The 23,739-nt window shown below is 40.2% G+C and overlaps 1 protein-coding gene and 1 long non-coding RNA gene across 10 annotated transcripts in view; one reads left to right on the top strand and one right to left on the bottom strand.

Moving 5' to 3' along the window:
• The window catches only part of stpg2 (sperm-tail PG-rich repeat containing 2), a 751,871-nt gene that overhangs the window by 101,968 nt on the left and 626,164 nt on the right, over positions 1 to 23,739 (top strand). For 8 of the 9 annotated variants that reach the window (XR_010017760.1, XR_010017759.1, XM_063046887.1 and 5 more), the window contains exon 7: positions 4,469 to 4,576. The exons of the other annotated variant lie outside the window; for it this stretch is intronic. Coding sequence is in view for 6 of the 8 variants with exons in the window: in XM_063046887.1 (XP_062902957.1) it covers positions 4,469 to 4,576 (108 nt within the window). In the remaining 2 variants the exon portion in view is untranslated. The remainder of the gene's footprint in view (positions 1 to 4,468; positions 4,577 to 23,739) is intronic. 9 annotated transcript variants of the gene reach the window in all.
• On the bottom strand, positions 765 to 23,739 carry LOC134345736 (uncharacterized). Its single transcript, XR_010017761.1, has 3 exons — positions 23,672 to 23,739; positions 5,281 to 5,394; positions 765 to 4,481 (listed from the first exon to the last, which is right to left on the bottom strand). It is a non-coding gene; the product is annotated as an uncharacterized LOC134345736 (long non-coding RNA).

The raw sequence follows: 23,739 nt of genomic DNA, 5'->3' as shown, positions 1-23,739 counted from the left end.
CTGTGTTAAAGTCATTGTTTAGCTGATTTTGTGACCTTTGTGAGCAGTAATGACACAAGACAGTTCTCATAATTTGTCTTCCTATGGATTTATTACCATCCCCCAAGCTACACAGTTTTTAGTATGACATACATTGTGTTGTCAGTGAACATGACCCTTGGTGCTAAGGAGCATTGCGTACACACACCACAAAGCCACTGTCCATCTCTTGTTTAGTACAAACGATGCCCTGCTGCCCTGGCACAGCAATTGCTGGAACATGAACGTTATGCCAAGAAACCTTGCTTATTGTGCACTGCATGACCTGGGTTATCTGAATGCCATATGGAGTTTAACAGCACATGTCAAGACCTTAGTGGTGTGGCTGTCACTTAGCTGCACACTATCACCCACAGAATGTCAGTCCAAATTACAACTTTCTTGACCTCTTCCGATCTTTCACAAACAAGAGAAAATCTGCAGATGCCAGAAATAGCATAGTTCCCTGAAGGTGCAATCTCATGTGGATAGGATGGTGAAGAAAGCTTTTGGTATGCTGGCCTTTATAAATCAGACAATTGAGTATAGGACGCAAACAACAGGAATTCTGCAGATGCTGGAAATTCAAGCAACACACATAAAAGTTGCTGGTGAACGCAGCAGGCCAGGCAGCATCTCTAGGAAGAGGTGCAGTCGACGTTTCAGGCCGAGACCCTTTGTCAGGACTAACTGACGAAGGGTCTCGGCCTGAAACGTCGACTGCACCTCTTCCTAGAGTTGCTGCCTGGCCTGCTGCGTTCACCAGCAACTTTTAATTGAGTATAGGAGTTGGGATGTAATGTTGAAATTGTACAAGGCATTGGTGAGGCCAAGTTTGGAGTATTGCGTACAGTTTTGGTCACCGAATTATAGGAAAGATGTCAACAAAATAGAGAGAGTACAGAGAAGATTTACTAGAATGTTACCTGGGTTTCATCACCTGAGTTACAGAGAAAGGTTGAACAAGTTGAGTCTTTATTCTCTGGAATGTAGAAGGTTGAGGGGGGACTTGATACAGGTATTTAAAATTATGAGGGGGATAGAGTTGATGTGGATAGGCTTTTTCCATTGAGAGTGGGGGAGATTCAAACAAGAGACGTGAGTTGAGAGTTAAGGGGCAAAAGTTTAGGGGTAACATGAGGGGGAACTTCTTTACTCAAAGAGTGGTAGCTGTGTGGAGCGAGCTTCCAGCAGAAGTGGTTGAGGCAGGTTCGATGTTGTCATTTAAAGTTAAATTGGACAGCTATATGGACAGGAAAGGAATGGAAGGTTATGGGCTGAGTGCAGGTCAGTGGGACTAGATGAGAGTAAGAGTTCGGCACGGACTAGAAGCGCCGAGATGGTCTGATTCTGTGCTGTAATTGTTATATGGTTATATGGAAATCGAAGCAACATACACAAAATGCTGGAGGAACTCAGCAAGCCAGGCTGCATCTAGGAAAAGAGTACAGTCGACATTTCGGGCTGAGACTCTTCAACAGGACTGGAGAAGGTTTTGGCCCGAAACGTCACCTGTATTCTTTTCCACAGAATCTGCCAGACCCCTGAGTTCCTCCAGCATTTTGTGTGTGTTGCCTATGAGGCCTTAATTGGAAAGGAACTTATTGAAAAATCTGATAGTTACAAAGCCTCCTGCTTTCCACATACATTGTTCCTTCAGCATTTTGTGTGTGTTGCTCTTCTGATCTTTGTCAGATTTTCTAACCTGTCTAACATAAGCTCCATCACTGCAGACAATTATCTCCTTGTCCATGGCTGAACATTGTAGGCTTGTTCTATTTAATCAGTTACTTTGCCAGTACAACACGAGGCCCGAGACTCTACAGATGCTAGAATCTGGAGCAACACACAAGGTGTTGAGGGATCTCTGAGGGTTGACCAGTATCTATGGGGGAACTGGATAGTCAATGTTTCGGGTCTCAGACTCAGTCAAAATGAAGCTCTCAACTTGAAACATTGACAGTCTTTGCACAAAACATTGGCTGTCCATTTCTTTCCATAGATGCTACCTGACCCGTTGAGTTAAATCCTTAATCTTATGAGGACATTCATTCCACCCACTAATACTGGCTTGTGCTTCACAGTACACATCCTCTCAGCCAGAGTTAAGCAATTATGTTGGATAGAGCTGGGCCATGCTCTGTGGCTACTCTGCATCAATAGATGCAATATTACTATCAAAGAACAGTCTAAATGTTTTTTCAAATTCACTTCTCAGGATCTGTTTGTCATTTCCTGGAACACAGGAGACTGACAGGTGACCTGATAAGATCATGAAAGGCAAAGTCAGGATGAAAGCAGATAGTTTTTATTTCATTGGGGTGGGGGGAGTGCTCAAAACAAGAGGGTGTAGTTTTAAGATCAGAGATTTAAAGGGGATATCGGGTAGATTCTTCATGCAAAGGGGTGATGGATGGATTGATGAGGTTTAGAGGGATATAGGCCAAATATGGGCAAATGGGACTAGCCCACTGGGATACACAGATGATATGGATAAGTTGGGTTGAAGGGCCTGTTTCCATACTGAGAGACTCTATGATGCATTGGCAAGGCCACCAGTCATTGTCTGTCCCTAGCAATATTTACTGTGGACAAATCACAGATCCAGGAAAGATAATCTAACTGCTCAGGCAAGGGGAATTAAAACAGAAAATACTCAAAACACCCATCAGATCAGTTAGTATTTGTGGAAAGATACAAAAAGATGACTTCAGGTCAGAGACATAGCATTAACTATTTCTCTTTCAACAGATGCTGCCTGCTTCAAACATTTTCTGTTTTTATTTCAGATTTCCAGCATTTGCATTTTTTATTTTCATCCAAGAAGAAGTGGTATTTCTTTAAATATGTCTTCAAATACTGTTGTGTATAAAACTTACAGAGTATTTTTATACTCTCTAATAATTGTTCGTAAGGTTCATGTAAGTAATGCACTGACTCAAAATCATTGAAAATCCATTGAATAATATTGAGCGGCAGGTGTCATTTTACTGATGTTAGTAATGGACATGACTCCATCTGTAACTGAATACAGTTTACATTTACAATAAGGGGATGATGCTCTGTCTTGTAGTCACTGTATCTAGGTGCTGCAGCTCTGCACAGGGAGGTCTCTATGGGATCTTCCTTTAGCACACACTGCATTGCTTCATAAAGCCAGTTCACAGTCATCATCACCAGGGCAATCAGGGGTGTGAAATTAAAGGAGGCTTTGCCCATTTCCCTCAGGATAGACAAATTGATATAAATGGTGATGCAGTTCAATGAATAGGGGTCGAAAGATAAGCACATAATCTGCTGGAGGAGCTCAATGGACTGAGCAGAATCTGTGGGAGGGAAGGAATTGTCGACATTTCAGGTGGAAACCCTGCATCAGGGCACAAACCTCTGGTGTCTCCAGGGGCTGAAGGAGGCCCATGAAAACAAAGAAATCCTTGCCTTTTTATAAAAACATCAACGTTAATGAATTAATTTTGAAGAACGTTTAATGTTATATCAGCTCCAACAACTCCACCCCACAGCCCTCGAGAAGGTGCTTGATATCCATCACTCCTCCAACTGGTAGTTGAGGTATTTTGTTGTCTGGACTGTATACTTTTGAATTCCCTTCCTCGATATGCCTCTGTGTGTCTCTCTCTTTACAGCATTTGCTAAATAGAATTTATGCAGTTTGTATGTCAAACATGAAAATACCTTGGAAATACAAAAGAGTGCAAATACTGAAATCTGGAGCAATACAAAAAATGACCTGAAATGTCAATAATTACTTCCCCCCCCCCACCCCGACTCCACAGTTGCCACTTTGACTACTGAGTTAAATGCTTTTTTAGGGATAACTTGTGACCTTTGATATTTTAAAGTGATCTGTCTCAACTTCAAGGAGGAGAAAGTATTTACTCTATGAAACCAACTGCTTTCTTTACCTTTATGAGAAACATAGATAGGATAGATGGTCAGAATCTTTTCCCTAGGGTAGGAGTGTCAAGCACCAGATGACATATTTTGAGGTTAGTTGTGGGAAGTTTAAAGGGGTACATTTAAAGGGGTACAAGTGAGGGGTACATTTTTAAAGGATGATAGGTGTCCTGAATGGGTTACAGGGGTAGTAGTGGAAGCAGGTAGACTTTAACATAGATACATAGAGACATAATTATAAAGGGAATGGGAGGATATGGATAATGCATTAGAAGAAGACATTTAGTATAAATTGGCATCAAAATCGGCACAACATCAGGGGCTAAATGGCCTGTCCCACGCTCAACTGCTCTATGTTCTGTACTCTATGTTTTAACACTTTCCCTCCCCTTGAACAAATGTCCTATTATCTACTCTAAGATCTGAAGTGTTCTCATGCAAGCAGTTCTGTATGTGCCTCTGGAAGTTGTACTATATTGAGGACTCCTTGGTTTGCGTTAAGAATTAATTTCGGATCTTCTCAATTTCCTTGAAGGGCTTTCCTGGACCTGCAAAGTATGAAATAAAAGGGCAGTTTAGCGAAAAGACAAGTCCGCTGAATAAATACATTCCACCGCACCCACCATTCTTGTCTCAGACCAAGGTAACAAAAAAGCCTGTTTCCTTTTCAAATATTCTTCACAAATTCCTTTTACATGAGTGTGGTTAGTTATTAGACTGTTTAAGTGTCTTGTGTTAATTGCTTTGGCTACACTGCTCTTACTCTTGTTACATAGGTTAGTTTATATCAGATAAGTGGGTGCTAATAAGTTTTCTAACACTAAGCAGAAAATATTCTTTTAAGAAGTGCACACTAAGCTAATTGCTGTTTTCCCTCTGGTAATCTTGGTGCAACAGAGCTGTCAAAGATGCCTTTCCTTTTCTTGAGCTCTGGAATATATAATTTGCCTTTATATGGACGTTTCATTCATTTTTTTTCAGTTGCTTTAACATACCAGGGGACGTAAAAGATGCTCAATAAATCCAGTGCTTTTTCTTTTTACTCATTCCCAGCTGGTGTTACTAAAAGTTCACTTGAATTGGACGGTTTGCTGAGTTATTTCAGAGGACGCATTAGAGACAACTTCTATTCTGTGGGTAGGAAGTCACTTAGAGGGCAGACTGAAGAAGTTAGCAGATTTTCTTCCTTAAAAGACATGGGTGAAGCCAGACAGGACTTACAATGATACCTGAACACCTCAGAATATATCTTAACTACCTCAGACTATACGAGGGGTGATTGATAAGTTTGTGGCCTAAGGTAGACAGAGTCAATTTTAGAAAACCTAGCACAGTTATTTTTCCTACCTTTACACACTTTAGTCCAGTAGTTGAGGAGCATACGGATCCCTTCTTTGTAGAAATCGGCGTCTTGGACCTCCAGAAGTGGGCCACAGCAGGGGTGATTGATAAGTTCGTGGCCTAAGGTAGAAGGAGATGAGTTATTAACTTCAAACTTTCTGTATAACCACTCAAAGAGTTGAACTGCACGTGCATGTAACGACAGCTGTATAACTCATCTCCTTCTACCTAGGCTACGAACTTATCAATCACCCCTGCTGGACTCACCCACCAAGGGAAACAGCCTTTCCATATTTACTCTGTCCAACTCTTTCAACATTCGAAAAGTTTCTGTGTTTTTATGTTTTTATGACACATCCTTCTCCAGACAGTCATTGCAAACCTGCAGTCTGCAAAGAGGTGAGCTGCTGTCTCTCCCCCACCACAGTCATCCTGGGGGCTGTGGGAGTGATTCTCCGGGCATGCAGGAAGGATCTGACTGGGAGGGGCCCTCTCATGCCAGCCAGGCAAGGTCGTGGTGCCTTTGGTGAGACCTGGTGATGAGGCATTCTGCCAGGTGTCCTGGAGAGCCAGCTCAGGGAAGCTCCTCACAGTATTCATTGAACCCTTCTCCTGTATTCTCTGTTAGATGTTGCATATCGATCACTGCCTGATGGCGTTGTGGTCAAAGGTCTTGGTCAAGAAGAACCTTTCCACGAAGCACAGGTAGTTCAGCAACATCCAGCTGGCTGGGATGTTGCGTGGCAACGGGGCCAGATCTATTTATCACAACACTGGGGACAGAAAGAACCTTGGCATGCAGTGGCCCTCGGTGCCTACATGTTTAAGTTCCACACACAACCTGATGCAGCCACGCACAAAGGTGATCATCAGGTGAGGGTGACTTTGGGTACAGTTTTGCTCCCTTTGCCCAGGGACTTGAGCATTGTGACCTGTCTGACCCCCTCCATCTTGGATCCCCAGATGAACCTGAAGCCAGTATGGGTGATTCCCAAGCAGGGATGGCCACACCTGCACCAGGTATAGCAGCCCAGAGAGTACTTCACACCTGATGACTAGGTTCTTCCCAGTTATCGATAGGGAGCGCCCTCCCCACAATCTCAATTTCTTTCCAATATTTTTATCAGTTTCTACATAGAAGAATACAGATTACAAGGAAGTATATATAAAAGGTCAAAAAAGATAAAAAAAACGACTACCAGTTACATTATATGTATTCATAATAACAATCTTATTACTCCGTATTCATGTAAGTTAATCAATAGTTATTTTGAAATATCCTAATTTATTACAAATAAAGAGTCTAACCCCTACCAAGACCGAAGCTGTTTATTAAGGAGAAAAAAAAGGTAAAATACCTTCTCATATAATAAAAATTAATAATAGCTAACATCTGAATTTAAACAACAAATTGAAGGTTTTGAAAGTTTTGAAAATAATTCAGAAAGGGTCCCCACAATATTTGAAAGTCTTGACGAGATTCAGAAATTGAACAACGAATCCTCTCTAAATCTAAGCATGACATAACGTCGCATAACCATTGAGCATGAGTAGGAGGAAAAACATCTTTCCATTTAAACAACAGCGCCCTCCTAGCTATAAGAGAGCTAAAGGCCACGATATGTAAATCACATGTCTTCAGCTTGATATCTTGTCTTGCAACAATACCAAATAGGGCCATCAGAGGATTAGGCTTAAAATTGACTTTGAAAAGTAAAGAAAAAGTTTGAAAAACTTCCTTCCAATATTTTTCAAGACTCGGACAAGTCCAAAACATATGAATTAATGAAGCTTCTCCATTATTACATCTGTCACAGTGGGGCGATATATCTGAATAAAAACGAGAAAGCTTATCTTTAGTCATATGGACTCTATGTACCACCTTAAATTGTATGAGGGAATGGCGAGCACATAGCGATGAAGTATTAACCAGTTTAAAAATTTCATTCCAAGTTTCCTCAGATATTGATGTCTGTAAATCTTGTTCCCAGAGATTCTTAATTTTGTCTAAAGGAACATTCCTCGTCTCCAGTAACATATCATAAGTATTAGATATTGAACCATTATGAAAATGTGTCAAATTAAAACTTAAGTCTAGTAAGTTCTTATCTGAACTTATAGGAAATGTACATAATTGAGATCTTAGAAAGTCTCTGATTTGTAGATATTTTAAAAAGTGAGTTTTGGGTAAGCTATATTTAGCTGACAATTGAAAAAAGATTTCCTCCAACAAACATATCCCAAAAACATTTAATACCCAACCTGTCCCATTCTTTATCATGGAGGGTTTAAAAAAAATTAGAATAAGTGGGACTTGAAAGGGAAAATCTCAATAAACCAAAATGTTTTCTAAATTGTATCCAGTTCCTCAGAGTATGTTTAACTATTAAATTATCAGTTAGTTTACTTATAAATAAAGGAAGTGAGGATCCAAGAATAGAAATAATAGAAAATTTATTAACAGAGTTGGCTTCTAAAGAAACCCATACCGAACAGTCTACACGATTAATATAATATAGCGAAAATGTAAGAAATTGTATATTAACTGCCCAGAAATAAAACCTAAAATTAGGTAAGGCTAAACCTCTGGACTTTTTAGATTTTCGAAGATGAACTTTATTTAAACGAGGACGTTTATTTTTCCATATATAGGAGGATAAAACAGATTCAAGAGAGTCAAAAAAGGATTTAGGAATAAAAATGGGTAAAGCCTGAAAAAGATATATAAATTTAGGTACAATATTAATTTTAATAGAATTAATTCGTCCAATCAACGATGTTGAAAGAGGTGACCAATTTAATGATATCCTTTTTACATGGTTCAATAAAGTAAGGAAGTTTTCTTTAAACAGGTGTTTGTAATTCTTAGTGATTATTACACCCAAATAAGTAAATTGATTCCTTACAATTTTAAAAGGGAGATTAGTATTAATCGATACCAAATTATTTAAAGGAGATGATTCACTCTTATGTCGGTTCAATTTATATCCTGAAAACTGGCTAAAACGGAAGAGTAAAGAAAGTGCGCAAGGTAGCGAGGTCTAAATGTTAGAGATAAAAAGCAATATATCATCAGCATAAAGCAAGATTTTGTGGGTGAAGCCTCTCCTTAAAATACCACAGATATCATTAGATTCTCGAAAAGCAATGGCTAGGGGTTCTAAAGCTAGATCAAAAAGCAAAGGACTCAACGGACAGCCTTGTCTTGTTCCGTGGTGAAGTTTAAATGGTTTGGAATTTTGAAAATTAGTAAGAACCCGAGCAGAAGGAGATAGAAAAAGTAATTTAATCCGTTGAATAAAATCTGGTCCAAAATTACATTTTTCTAAGGTTTTAAATAAATAATTTTGTTCAACCTGATCGAAAGCCTTCTCAGCATCTAAGGATATCACACATTCCGATATCTCCTGAGTAGGAGAGTAAGTAACATTTAATCCCAAAAACATTTAATACCCAACCTGTCCCATTCTTTATCATGGAGGGTTTAAAAAAAATTAGAATAAGTGGGACTTGAAAGGGAAAATCTCAATAAACCAAAATGTTTTCTAAATTGTATCCAGTTCCTCAGAGTATGTTTAACTATTAAATTATCAGTTAGTTTACTTATAAATAAAGGAAGTGAGGATCCAAGAATAGAAATAATAGAAAATTTATTAACAGAGTTGGCTTCTAAAGAAACCCATACCGAACAGTCTACACGATTAATATAATATAGCGAAAATGTAAGAAATTGTATATTAACTGCCCAGAAATAAAACCTAAAATTAGGTAAGGCTAAACCTCTGGACTTTTTAGATTTTCGAAGATGAACTTTATTTAAACGAGGACGTTTATTTTTCCATATATAGGAGGATAAAACAGATTCAAGAGAGTCAAAAAAGGATTTAGGAATAAAAATGGGTAAAGCCTGAAAAAGATATATAAATTTAGGTACAATATTAATTTTAATAGAATTAATTCGTCCAATCAACGATGTTGAAAGAGGTGACCAATTTAATGATATCCTTTTTACATGGTTCAATAAAGTAAGGAAGTTTTCTTTAAACAGGTGTTTGTAATTCTTAGTGATTATTACACCCAAATAAGTAAATTGATTCCTTACAATTTTAAAAGGGAGATTAGTATTAATCGATACCAAATTATTTAAAGGAGATGATTCACTCTTATGTCGGTTCAATTTATATCCTGAAAACTGGCTAAAACGGAAGAGTAAAGAAAGTGCGCAAGGTAGCGAGGTCTAAATGTTAGAGATAAAAAGCAATATATCATCAGCATAAAGCAAGATTTTGTGGGTGAAGCCTCTCCTTAAAATACCACAGATATCATTAGATTCTCGAAAAGCAATGGCTAGGGGTTCTAAAGCTAGATCAAAAAGCAAAGGACTCAACGGACAGCCTTGTCTTGTTCCGTGGTGAAGTTTAAATGGTTTGGAATTTTGAAAATTAGTAAGAACCCGAGCAGAAGGAGATAGATAAAGTAATTTAATCCGTTGAATAAAATCTGGTCCAAAATTACATTTTTCTAAGGTTTTAAATAAATAATTTTGTTCAACCTGATCGAAAGCCTTCTCAGCATCTAAGGATATCACACATTCCGATATCTCCTGAGTAGGAGAGTAAGTAACATTTAATACATGGCGTATATTAAAATGGGAATGTTGGTTTTTAATAAATCCCACCTGATCATCAGAAATAATAGAAGGTAAAATATTTTCAATCCTACGAGCCAGAACTTTAGAAAGAATTTTAGTATCAACATTGAGTAATGAAATTGGCCTATATGAAGAGCATTCAGTTGGATACTTGTTCTTTTTTAGGATAAGTGAAATAGAAGCTTCATAAAAAGATTGAGGCAAACTACCCAATTTGAAAGAATCCAAGAAGACTAAGTGTAGCTGTGGTATAATTAATGAAGAAAAAGCCTTATAAACTTCTCCAGATGGAAAATCCATCTGGACCCGGCGCCTTCCTCGAGTGTAATGAACGTATAGCCTTGGCGATTTCCTCATAAGAAATGGGTTGATCCATCTGTTTGCAATTATCTGCAGAAAGTGCAGGAATATTTAATTGATCTAGAAAATTATTCATTACAGTATTATCTTTAGGGGAATCAGAACTATAAAGTTTAGAATAGAATTCTCTAATGGTCTCATTTATTTCAGAGTGATCAGTTATCCTATCACCATTTTATAAATTCCTTTAATTTGTTATTTAACTACAGAAGTTTTTAATTGGTTGGCCAATACTTTGCCTGATTTATCTCCGTGAATGTAAAATTGAGCTTTATCTTTAAGAAGTTGAGTTTCAATTGGATATGTTAACAGAAGATCATATTTAGTTTTAACTTCAACACGTCTTTTATATAAAACAGGATCTGGAGCTGTAGCATATTTTTGATCTAATTGTTTCAATTGATTGGCTAATTCAATTCTTTCTTTACTAGTTTTATTCTTAACACTGGCAGTATAAGAAATAATTTGTCCTCTAATATAGGCATTGAAAGTATCCCATACAATAAGATTAGAAGACTCTTCCTTTTTATACTCTTCAAAAACAAAATAATATGCTTCTCTAGAAACTTTAATAATTCCTTATCAGATAACAAAGTTGTATTAAGACACCAATATCTATTGGTTTGAGGAAGACCAGGAAGATTTAAAGATAGAAATACAGGAGCATGATCTGAAACAGCAATCTCTTTATATTCACAGGAACGAACTGATGAAATCATTTGACTATCAATAAAAAAAATCAATCCTGGATTATGTATGATGAACATGGGAAAAAAATGAGTACTTCCTATCTAAAAGATGTAATAAATGCCAAACATCAACAATACCACACTTCAATAAAAAAGATTGAATAAACAAAGCTGATTTGTAGAGAGACGCTAGTTTAGAAGATGATCAGTCTAAAATTGGGTCTAGCCAACAGTTAAAATCTCCTCTCATCACCAAAGAATAAAGATTCAGATCTGGTAAAAATGAAAAAAAAACAATCAAAGAATCCTGGATCATCTACATTTGGGGCATACACATTGGCAAATACTATTAATTTATTATCTAGTTTTCCTGAAACTATAACAAAATGTCCTTTAGTATCAGAGACTACTTTATGTTGGGCAAAGGAAAGTGTATTATCTATAAGAATCGAAACTCCTCTAGATTTGGCCTGAAAAGAAGAATGAAAACAAAGTCCATTCCAACGGCTGAAAAAACGTAGATTATCACATTTGCGTATGCGAGTTTCTTGTAAGAAAATAATAGGGACCTTAAATTTCCTAATATAAGCAAAAATCTTATTACGTTTAACAGGGTGATTTAACCCTTTCATGTTAAAACTAAGTAAGTTAATAGTTTGGTCCATTTTTAATATTGTTTAAAGGAAGGGTTAAAATGTAAGTTAAAACCAAGCCATAAACCTTGAGAAATGGTAACCAAGCAACAAGTTGGCTAAAAATTCGAAAACAGCTTCTGAGGAAAAAAACCATACCCCCGCCCATCTCCCAAAGAAAGAAGGCCGACCAATAGAAAGTTGGCATCTACAACTACGGAGAACTCTCCAAAAAAACCTGGTGATCGCTCCAATTAGTTTCAAGGTTATTTATATTCCAACCCAGACTAAACAATATCCAAACAAGAAATTCAATTCTCTGTAATATTAGTTGGATGAGATATTGGAAAGTTAGGTAAAATGCCATTTAAAAAACTTTCAGTCTGCAGATATCTGAAAAAATGTGAACTAGGCAACTTAGATAATTTTTCAAATGACATGAAACAATTGTCCATGAATAAATCACGAAAGCATGCTATTCCCCTCGTTTTCAATAAGGAAAAAGCTTGATCAATTCTAGAAGGTTGAAAGAAAAAATTAGGTATAATAGGTCTAGATAAAATAAATTGGTTTAATCCAAAAAATTTACGAAATTGAACCCATATTCGTTTTGTAAGTTAATTTTTTAAAATTCAGTTTGGTTAATGCAAAGGGGAGTGAAGCTCCTAAAATAGAAGCTAATGAAAACCCCTGCACAGACTCACCCTCCAGGTTCACCCATCTTGGACAATGAATTTCATCCCAATCTTGCATCCAAAACATTAAATTACGGATATTAATTGCCTAATAATAAAATCTAAAATTTGGCAATGCTAAACCACCGTCCTTTTTTGATTTCTGTAGATATTTCTTACTCAATCTAGGATTTTTATTCTGCCATATATATGAAGAAATTTTAGAATCAATAATAACAAAAAAGGATTTAGAGATAAAAATTTTACCTAACTTTCCAATATTTCATCCAACTAATATTACAGAAAAATTTTTAGGTTTAAATCCGTATCAGAAGCGCTTAAAAACAGTTTTTTATGAATTAATTACGAAAATACATCTAGATACATCTGATAAAATAAAAAATGAATGGGAAAGAGAACATCAGGATACCTATACAGAAATGGGAGAAAATTCTTCAACTAGTTAATACTTCCTCAATGCGTGCTAGACATACACTGATACAATTTAAAATAGTCCATAGGGCTCATATGTCTAAGGATAAATTAGCTCCTTTTTACCGACATATACAAACTGTAAATCCTGTGTGTGACAGATGTAACTCTGAGGTGGCCTCTCTGACACATATGTTTTGGTCTTGCCCTCTTTTAGATAAATATTGGAAAGATATTTTTGATATTATTTCAACAGTTTTGCGTATTAATTTAAAACCTCACCCTATTACTGCACTTTTTGGATTACCAGTGACAGATATTGGTCATTTATCCTTTTCAGCTTGCTGTTTAATTGCATTTGTTACACTAATAGCTAAAAGATCCATCTTACTTAAATGGAAAGACTCTGATCCTCTCACTACTTTTCAATGGTTTTCTCAAACTATATTATGTTTAAACCTGGAAAAAATTAGGTGTGGTATGGTTGATTCTTCAGTTAAATTTGAAGAAACCTGGAGACCATTTATTCAACATTTTCATATGATGTAAGTTCTCTCTTTCAGAACCCTTTTTTAAAATAATATTTTGTTTATCTCTGGAGGAGCAGAGTTAATGACAAATAATGTTCTTATCCAAAGGAATAGGACATTCCAGTTTTGTTTTGTTTTTTATTTAGTTCAGGGGGTTCTTTATAAAATCATTTTTTCATGTTCAATTACTCAGAGATTGGGAGGCTTGAATTATATATTTGTTAAGGATCCGGGCTGAACACTGGGTCGAAGGGCCTCTGCTGGTAGCTCTGGATCACGACAGTCTTTAATTTCTGTTTTCTTTCACCTGGCCATGTGGGTTCTGGCCCAGCCCCTTCCCTTCTTGGACTTCCTCCAATTACCTGCTTGTCTCCTCATTTGCACCCACCTGTTTCTAATTTTTACTCATTTCCCTGTCCATTTAAACCCTGCCTTGACTGGCATTCTCTGCCAGTTCGTCCCAGTTCTGACCTGTGTCGTTCTAGCCTGTCATTGTGACTTCTGCCTACCGATTTTGCCTGATTCTGTGTTTTGGATTTTGCCCGTTCTTGGACCTGATTTTTGCCTGTGTGCTCTGGATTGTCTGACTGCCTTTCCAGGTAAGACCTCTGCCTGTCATTTCGGATTTGTGCCTGCCTTCTGTTTTTGAAAGACTGTTGCCTTTGTGCTCCCTAATAAATACTGGTGAATAAGTATTCATTGGTCTGCACTCGAGTCCACCGAATCCTGACAGTATGAACTGGCCAAGGTGGACTCAGCGGACCCCAAACAGGTGTGTGAGGCCCTCTCCCAACAGGGCATGTTGTTAGAGAGACATGAAACGCAGTTGGCCTCTATCAACCAGTCGATGGAAGCCTTCCCTGTCACTCGAACCCTGCTACCTGCTTTTATACTGGCTGAAGGGAGGAGATGCACCGTTTCAGTTTTTATCGACTCTGGAGCTGAGGGAAACTTTATCAGTTCCAGTTTTGCGGCCAATCTCGGGATGCCACTCTCCCGTCTGAAGCAACCCCTGGAGGCCAGCGGCTTAACTGGAGTGAAACTTGCCATGGTTACCCACTCTACAGCTCCGATGAGTCTCCTCATTTCTGGCAATCACCAGGAGAGCATTGCTTTCCATGTAATAGATTCCCCTAAAGCTGACGTTGTTTTAGGCCACCCATGACTAGCTCAGCATGGTCCACACATTGATTGGTCTAATAACAGAGTGTTAAGCTGGCGTCCTTTCTGCCTAAATCATTGTCTGCATGTTGCTCATGCTACTCAAAGTCCAGTTCCTCTGCCTACAGAAGAGTTTTCCGATCTGTCCTCTGTACCACCTGAATATCTGGACCTAAAGCTGGTATTTAGCAAGACTCGGGCCACCACCTTACCCCCACATCGCCCCTATGACTGTGCTATAGATCTCCTTCCGGGAACCTCACCACCTAGGGGCCGTCTGTATTCCCTGTCTCCACCTGAAAGGGAAGCAATGGACGAGTATATCCAGGAGGCCTTGGCTGCAGGAAGTATCCGTCTCTCTTCCTCCCCAGCAGGCGCAGGGTCCTTCTTCTTTGTAGCCAAGAAGGACGGGTCCTTTCGTCCTTGTGTGGACTACAGAGGTCTCAATGAGGTCACCGTTAAGAACCGCTATCCTCTTCCTCTTATGTCATCTGCATTTGAATTGCTCCAGGGTGCTTCTATTTTCTCCAAGCTCGACCTCCGCAACGCTTACCATCTGGTCTGCATAAGAGAGCGGGGTGAGTGGAAGACCGCATTCAATACGCCATCGGGGCACTACGAATATTTGGTAATGCCTTTCGGACTTTCTAATGGTCCTGCTGTGTTCCAGTCCCTGGTGAATGACGCCCTCAGAGACACGCTAAATCAATTTGTGTTTGTGTACTTAGATGACATTCTGATATTTTCTTGGTCCCTCTCTGAACACATCCAGCACGTCCGTTGGGTGTTCCAACAACTCCTGGAGAATCAGTTATTCGTTAAGGCGGAAAAGTGTGAATTTCACCGGAGATCAACTTCATTTCTGGGATATGTGATCAGCGCTGGAGGAATCCAGATGGACCCTCAGAAGATCAAGGCAGTAGAGGAGTGGCCACAACCCGCCTCTCGACGAGATGTCTGATGCTTTCTTGGGTTTGCCAACTTCTATCGCTGATTCATTCGAAATTTCAGCATCCTGGCTGCCCCGCTGACTGCCCTAACCTCCTCCAAGTTGAAGTTAGCCTGGAATCCAGCAGCTGAGAAAGCCTTTTCTGATCTAAAGACTCGTTTCACCACAGCACCTATCCTCCTTCAGCCCGATCCTACAAGGCAGTTTATTGTAGAGACTGACGCCTCTGATGTAGGAGTAGGGGCTATACTGTCAGCGTTCAGCAGAGGACGACAAGCTACACCCGTGCGCCTTTTTTTCCCGCAAATCTTCACCCACAGAACGCAACTATGACATCGGCAATGGAGAGTTATTGGCTATTAAACTTGCTCTTGAGGAATGGCGGCATTGGCTTGAGGGAACGACTACTGGACAGATCACAAGAACCTGGAATATATTTGTTCAGCCAAACGCCTCGACTCCCGCCAGGCTCGGTGGTCCCTGTTTTTTGCCCGTTTCAGATTCACCCTGGCCAACCGTCCTGGCTCTAAGAATGGCAAGCCTGACGACCTCTCCAAGCAGTTTCCAACAACCGGCGAGCCGCCCAAGGTTACGACCATTCTCCCCAAGCAATGTCTGGTCGCCGCAGCACAGTGGGAGATTGAATCTGTGGTCCAGTCTGCCCAGCAGGGTGAGTCTGTTCCTAGTGCCTGCCCTGCTAATCTATTGTATGTTCCCCAGTCTGCCCGCTCCCAGGTTCTCCAGTGGGGACACACCTCCAGACTGGCATGTCACCGTGGAATCAGACGCACGACGGCTTTCATCAGTCGAAGATTTTGGTGGCCATCCCTCAGGAAGGATGTTGAGAGCTTAATTTCTGCCTGCCCAGTCTGCACAGAACAAGACCTCCAGCCAGCCACCAACTGGTCTCCTGCAACCCCTGCCTGTTCCTAGAAGGCCCTGGTCACACATTGCACTGGACTTTGTCACCGGACTCCCTCTGTCCGACGGTAACACTACTGTTCTTACCATAGTGGATCGTTTTTCCAAATTGGTCCACTTAGTTCCCCTTCCCAAGCTGCCCTCTGCCAAGGAGACTGCCAACCTGGTGATTCAGCCTGTTTTCCGTATTAACAGTCTCCCTGTTGAAGTGGTATCTGATAGAGGTTCGCAATTTACCTCCCACTTTTGGAGAGCCTTTTGCAAACTACTCGGGATCAGGGTTAACCTCTCATCTGGGTTTCATCCACAGAGTAATGGCCAGACCAAGTGGGCTAATCAGCAGATGGAGGTGATGCTCCATTGTGTGACATCTCAGGAATCTTCCTCTTGGAGTCAGCAACTTCCCTGGGTCGAGTACGCCATTAATTCTTTGCCTTCTGCTTCATCAGGTTTATCACTATTCTAGTGCTGTTTTGGCTATCAACCCCCCTTATTCGCATCTCAGGAGGAGGAAGTGGGCGTTCCCTCAGCTGAAGCGTTTGTGCAGAGGTGTTCACGGACCTGGAGACGAGCCCGAAAGGTGCTGCTTCAATCTACAGCCAGAATGAAGCAGCAAGCAGACCGTCACCGCTTCAAGGCTCTCCGTTACCGCCAGGGTCAGAAGGTGTGGTTATCTTCGTGTGACATCCCCTTGAAGGTGGACTCCCGCAAGCTGGCGCCACGCTACATTGGACATTTCCCCATCACCAAGGTGATCAGCCCTTCGGCGGTACGTCTAAAACTACCCCCTAACCTTCGCAGAATCCATCCTACATTCCATGTTTCAAGGATTAAGCCCTTTGTCTGCAGCCCCCTCTGTCCCACCCCCAAGCCCCCTCCCCTTCACCATCTCATCGGTGGCTCAGAGACCTTCACTGTGTGCTGATTACTGGATGTTCGACGCAGAGGTTGTGGACTGCAATACCTCGTTGATTGGGAGGGCTATGGGCCCGAAGAGGGGTGTGGGTTCCCGCTCGAGATATCTTGGATCCCTCTCTCTTTAAGGACTTCCATAGGAGCCATCCTGTACCAGCAAGAAGGGTGTCTGGAGACGCCCATGGATTGGGGGGGGAGTACTGTTAAGGATCAGGCCTGAACACTGGGTCGAAGGGCCTCTGCTGGTAGCTCTGGATCACAACAGTCTTTAATTTCTGTTTTCTTTCACCTGGCCATGCGGGTTCTGGCCCAGCCCCTTTCCTTTTTGGACTTCCTCCAATTACCTGCTTGTCTCCTCATTTACACCCAGCTGTTTCTAATTTTCGCTTATTACCCTGTCCATTTAAACCCCGCCTTGACTAGCATTCTCTGCCAGCGGGTGGCTTTTGGCTTCCGGCGTCTGAGAAGGGAGTGGCTGAGTTGGCTCGACTGGAAGCTGGCTGTGTTTTGCTTGATGCGTGAATGTGGTTTGGAACCTGTTGAGGGAAAGAGGGTGGGGAAGGAATGGAAATTGCTGGGAGGGGGTCGTGTGGGTCCGGTAATGGCGGACAAGATAAGAGGCGGGGTTGAGGGAAAGAAAGTGGAGAAGGAGAGGGATAGAGACTTGGAACCAGAGGTAGGCAGCTGGGGAGAGGTGGATTATTGTGAAGGGAGAAATAAAGGGAATGAGGAGGTCGTGAGGGGTCGGATGAATAAAAACCAAGACAAAGGGAATAAAAGAATAAGAAATGATAGTGGAGAAAGCTCAAAGTGAGGAAGATGAACAAGCTCAGATAGGAGGTGTTGTCATAATTAGGTTTAATGAGAAGGCTCAGGGACATATGAAGAAAATTAACCCGTTTGTGCTAACAACAACTCTGACAAATAAGATAGGGGAAATAGTATTTGCAAAAGTCCTTAATGATGGCAACTTATTGGTAAGATGTGCGAATGAGGAACAACTTGAGAAAGCACTCAAGCTAAAAGAGATAGGAAAATGCAAGGTGGAATACACTGGGAGGGTGGGAGCACAAAACACTGGTTGTAAAGGAGTGATCACGGGGATACCAATGAGTATAAATATGGAGGAGATAAAGAGGAATATCAAAGGAGGGAAAGTAGTGAATGTTCAAAGACTGAAAACAACAAAGGAGGGAGTGAAAAAGGAAAGTGTCATGTGTTGGTTAATACTAATTATGGTGATTCTTTTACAATGGAATGCAAGGAGCTTACTGGCCAATAGCCAGGAATTCAAGCACTTTATTAAAGAAATAGTTGTAAAACTGGATGCAGTGTGTATTCAGGAAACTTGGTTGAAACCAACTTTAGACTTTGTGGTTAATGGGTATACAATGATAAGGAAAGATAGAAATCTAGGGGAAGGAGGGGGTTGTGCTATGTTAATCAAGCAAGGTATACTATATAGGGTACTGGAAAAAGGAGATGATCAGGAATACATAGTGGTGGAAGTGTGGGAGAGAGGGGAGGGAGTGGTTATAATTAACTCCTACAATTCATGTAAAAGGTTGGATTTGGACAGCCTATTAAAGATACAAGGACAAAACAGACATAAAGTAGTGTGGTGTGCAGATTTCAATGCTCATAGCACAATATGGGGAGATCAGATTACAGATCCAAATGGAAAGGTAATTGAAGATTTGATGGAAGAAAGGGATTTGGTGTGTATGAATGATGGTAGCAGCACAAGGATAGATATAACAACAGGAACTGAGTCAGTGTTAGATATTACGTTAGTGTCTAATACCTTGGCTGGCATTAGTAACTAGGGAGTTTGGACTGCTTCAACAGTGGGCAGTGATCGCTACCCAGTTTTGTGTTCAGTGGGTGAAAGAGTTGAAGTAAGACCAAGTGGCGGAACCCCAAAGTGGGTGTTTGAAAAAGCTGATTGGGGTAAGTTCTGGAAGTTGAGTGAAGAAGGGTTGACAAAGATTGATACTTCTGGAAATGTAGATAAATTAAACAGTCAGGTGACTTCAGCAATTATCATGGCAGCAGAAGGATCTATACCTAGGAGTAAAAATAGGATGAATAGAAAACTGGTACCATGGTGGACAGAGGAATGTTGTCAGGCTGTAAAAAACAGAAATAGAGCATTCAGGCTAGTTAAAAGAACCCATAATATGCAGCATTTGTTTCAATATAAGAAAGCACAGGCAGTGGTGAGAAGAACTATACGTTAAGCTAAAAGGGCAAGTTGGAGGAGTTTTTGCGACAAGGTAGGAAGAACAACACCTGTGGAAGAGATATGGGGAATGATTAAGAGGATGGGAGGAGATAGAAGGGAATGGGAATATCCAGTAATGATATCTGAGGAGGAAACTGCAGTCTCCAGTAGGGATAAGGCTGAGGTCATGGCCAAGTCATTTGTACTGATACACAGTTCAGAAAATTTGTCTGAAGAAGGGAAAGAATAATGAGCCAACACCCAGGTGTGTTAAGCAGGAGGGAAGGAACAGATGATATAATTGATGATCCATTTACATTAGCAGAAATGGTGAGAGCAATAAAGAGATCGAGACCAACCTCCCCAGGGAAAGATCTGATATGCTCTGTGATGCTAAAAAATCTAGGAGAAGGAGCGCTCTTGAAGTTGCTGCATTTTTATAACGGAGTGTGGGAGGAGGGAAGATTACCAAGTGCATGGAAAGAAGCAGTAGTAATTCCAATAAGGAAGCCTGGCAAGGATCTGTCAAAACCCACTAGCTACAGACCAATTGCATTAACATCAAGTATATGTAAGATAATGGAAAGGATGATAACAGAAAGGTTATCATATGAGCTTGAAAAAGGGGAATGCTGGCAAGTTATCAGAGTGGTTTTAGAAAGGGAAGGAATTCCATGGACTCAGTGATTATGTTAGAGACTGAAATAAGGAAGGCCCAGGCAAATAGAGAGTCAGTAGTGGCAGTGTCCTTTGACATTGAAAAAGCCTATGATATGATGTGGAAGGAAGGATTATTAATTAAACTGCACAAGATGGGGGTTGGTGGGAGAGTTTTTAATTGGATTAAAGATTTTTTGTTTGGTAAAAAAGTTCAAGTTCGGATTGGATCAGAATTATCAAAACAGTACATAGTGGAAAATGGCACACCTCAAGGTAGTGTGATTAGCCCGTTACTTTTCATCATTATGATCCATGATGTCTTCACAAAGGTACCAGTGGATATACGTAGGTCACTGTTTGCGGATGATGGGGACTTGTGGAAAAGAGGCAGGAACATGGACCATATAATCAGGAAACTACAAGAAGCAATTGATGAAGTGGTGGAGTGGGGTTATGATTGGGGATGTAGATTTTCAGTAGATAAAACTCAAACTGTATTTTTTACCAGGAAAAGGGTTGAGGTAGGGAAGAAGTTAAGAATGTATGGGGCTGAATTAGAAAGGGTTGCATCATTTAAATTTCTGGGACTTATATTTGATTCACGATTAACATGGGCAGACCATATCAGGAAAGTTGAGGAGAAATGTAAAAAAGTAATAAATGTGATGAGATGTTTGACTGGTAGGGAATGGGGAGTAAGTTGTTCAGCTTTGAAGAGAATGTATGTGGCTTTAGTAAGATCTGTGTTGGACTATGGAAATATAGTATATGGATCAGCAGCTAGGTCTCTTATAAGGAAACTGGATGTGATTCAGGCTCAGGCCTTGAGAGTGTGCAGTGGGGCTTTTAAAATGTCACCAGTGTCAGCCCTACAGGTAGAAATGGGAATAATGCCTTTGGAACTAAGAAGGATGCAACTGATGGCAAACTACTGGGCTAACTTGCAGGGGCACAATGATTCTCACCCTACTAAAGGAGTGTTGCAGGAGTGCTGGGAAAATGGGAGGTTTCAGAGGGATACCTTTAGTCGGGTAGGGAATGATATTGCGAAAGAATGTGGAGTATTTGATCTGAGGATAAGTCCTTCAGTAGTTTATCCGGTTGTAGCTCCATGGAAGCTTGTATGGCCTGACATAGACTGGCATTTGTTAGAGGTAAAAAGGAAAGAAAGATATAAAACAGATTTGGTAAATACATTTAACTGTCATGTGATGGAAAAGTATAGTGATTATACTCACATTTATATGGATGGTGCGAAGGAACCTGAAACAGGAGTGACAGGGTTTGGGGTGGTAATACCAGCAAAAGAAATTGGAATCAGCAGAAGAACATCTAATAAGTTAGGGGTGTTTACAGTGGAGATGCTGGCAGTGTTGGTTGCATTGCAATGGGTGCAGAAAGCCAGACAAGCCAAAGCATTGATATGTTCAGATTCATCCTCAGTTCTAGCAAGTTTAAGGTCTTTTCACACAAACAGTCGGCAAGATGTACTTTATGAAGTCCTTCAGTTAGTTACAAGAATTGCAAATCAGGGAGGTCAGGTAAAATTTCTATGGGTTCCAGCACATGTATGGGTGAAGGGGAATGAGAGGGTGGATGACTTGGCAAAGAGGGCGTTAAAGAAAGAAAATGTGGAAATGCACATTAGTATCAGTAAAGCAGAGGTTAAGTGTGTAATCTGGGAAAAAGTCAACCGAATGTGGCAAGAAAGATGGGACAGGGAGGGGAAAGGGAGGCATTTATATCAAATACAAAAGAGTGTTGCAGTTACTAGGGTAGGTAATGGAAACAGAAGAGAGGAAACTGTGTGGACTAGTTTAAGGCTGGGGCATTGTGCATTAAACAAAACATTGAAAATGATAGGGAAACACCAGACAGGATTGTGTGAGGAATGTCAGGAAGAGGAGTCAGTAGAACATGTAGTTCTGAGTTGCAGGAAGTATGGGATACAGAGAGAGATTTTGAGAAATAAATTAAGGGAGTTGGGGATGCAGGAATTCACATTAAAAGGGTTGCTGGGCATGGGTGAGAGAGCACAAGTCCGGGTATTTTTAGCGTTTTTAAGGGGTACAGGGGTTTTTTATACAATATGACGAATAAACAGGAATAGGATACTAGGATGGTCAAAGATGGGAGGGTGAAGTGTAGGTTTGTTTGTGTGTGTGTGTGTGTGCACGATTGGGTGAAGGGATTTAGAATGTATGTCTAGTGCACATTCTGGAGCAGAGGGTGGCGGTAATGCACCATTAAGCCGGATGCCAACCACCGTCAAAACAAGATGCAGACAGACAGCATTCTCTGCCAGTTTGTCCCAATTCTGACCTGTGTCATTCTAGCCTGTCTTTGCGACTTCTGCCAACCGATTTTGCCTGATTTTGTGTTTTGGATTTTGCCTGTTCTTGGACCTGATTTTTGCCTGTGTGCTCTGGATTGTCTGCCCTCACCTGACTGCCTTTCTGGGTAAGACCTCTGCCTGCCATTTCGGATTCGTGCCTGCCTTCTGTTTTTGAAGGACTGTTGCTTTGTGCTCCCTAAAAAATCCTGGTGAAAAAGTATTCATCGGTCTGCACTTGAGTCCCACCGAAATCCGACAGAACCCGACAATATTTTACTCAAATTATGTTTGTATATGTTAACCATTATCAATGTTACACTGATCTCTTTGTACCATTAATATTGTTATGTATATTAATCTGAAACTTAATTAAAAAAAAGATTGAAAAAGAAATTCAATTCTCGTATATCAAAAATACAGTATTAAAAAATACGAAAGGAAATTAGTTACAAAGGTTTCCCAAAAGTAAAAGATACAATTATTCATACAGAAAGACATTAAACATTTAATCTTGTATCTTCATGAAAAAACATACTAAGCAGTTAGCCTTCAAATTTAAAAAAATCTTTGTGCTTCAGCATTCAAATTAAACCATTCAAAGGATCCATCTTTAATGAGATTCTCAGTCAAACTGGGTAGCCAAGGGATGGGTTAAAACCCTTGTTAAAAAATTCCAACAAAGCTTGTTTAAACTTAGCACGTTCCTGCATAACCTCAAGCGAATAATCTTCGAGAATCTTAATATTCCACCCTATAACCAATCATGTTCCTTCGACGGGATTTGCGAATTAAAAGTTTCTCATTTAATCTTGTGTCTTCATGTAAGGACAAACTAAGCAGCTAGCCTTCGGATTTTGAAAACCTTTGTGCTTCAACAGTTGAACGGAACAATTTGAAAGATCCATCTTTAAGTGTGATTCTGAGTTGGGCTGGGTAGCGAAGGGAAGGCTTGAAACCCTTATTAAAAAGCTCGGACATAACTTCTTTGAACTTAACACATTCCTGCATAACTTCAGGCAAATAATCTATGACAATTCTAATTTTACGACCATGATAGTCAATCATGTCTCTTCGACGAGATTCGCAAATTAAGAGTTCCTTTGTTTTAAATTCCTGAAAACAGATTATTACTGATCTTGGTCTATGACCCTTAGGAGGTCTAAATGCAGGAGATCTGTGAACTCGATCAATCATAGGCACAGACGACAAAATCTCCAGAAATAATTCTTGCAAAAGTTTGCAAAAAATTCCGTAGGATGATTACCTTTGATTAATTCTTCGAGACCCAGAACCCGTAGGTTGTTTCTTCTACTTCTGCTTTCTAGGTTGATA

The sequence above is a fragment of the Mobula hypostoma genome, chromosome 4, assembly GCF_963921235.1.
Source record: "Mobula hypostoma chromosome 4, sMobHyp1.1, whole genome shotgun sequence".
NCBI classification, from domain to species: domain Eukaryota; kingdom Metazoa; phylum Chordata; class Chondrichthyes; order Myliobatiformes; family Myliobatidae; genus Mobula; species Mobula hypostoma.
This window is presented reverse-complemented; position numbering and strand designations above follow the sequence as displayed.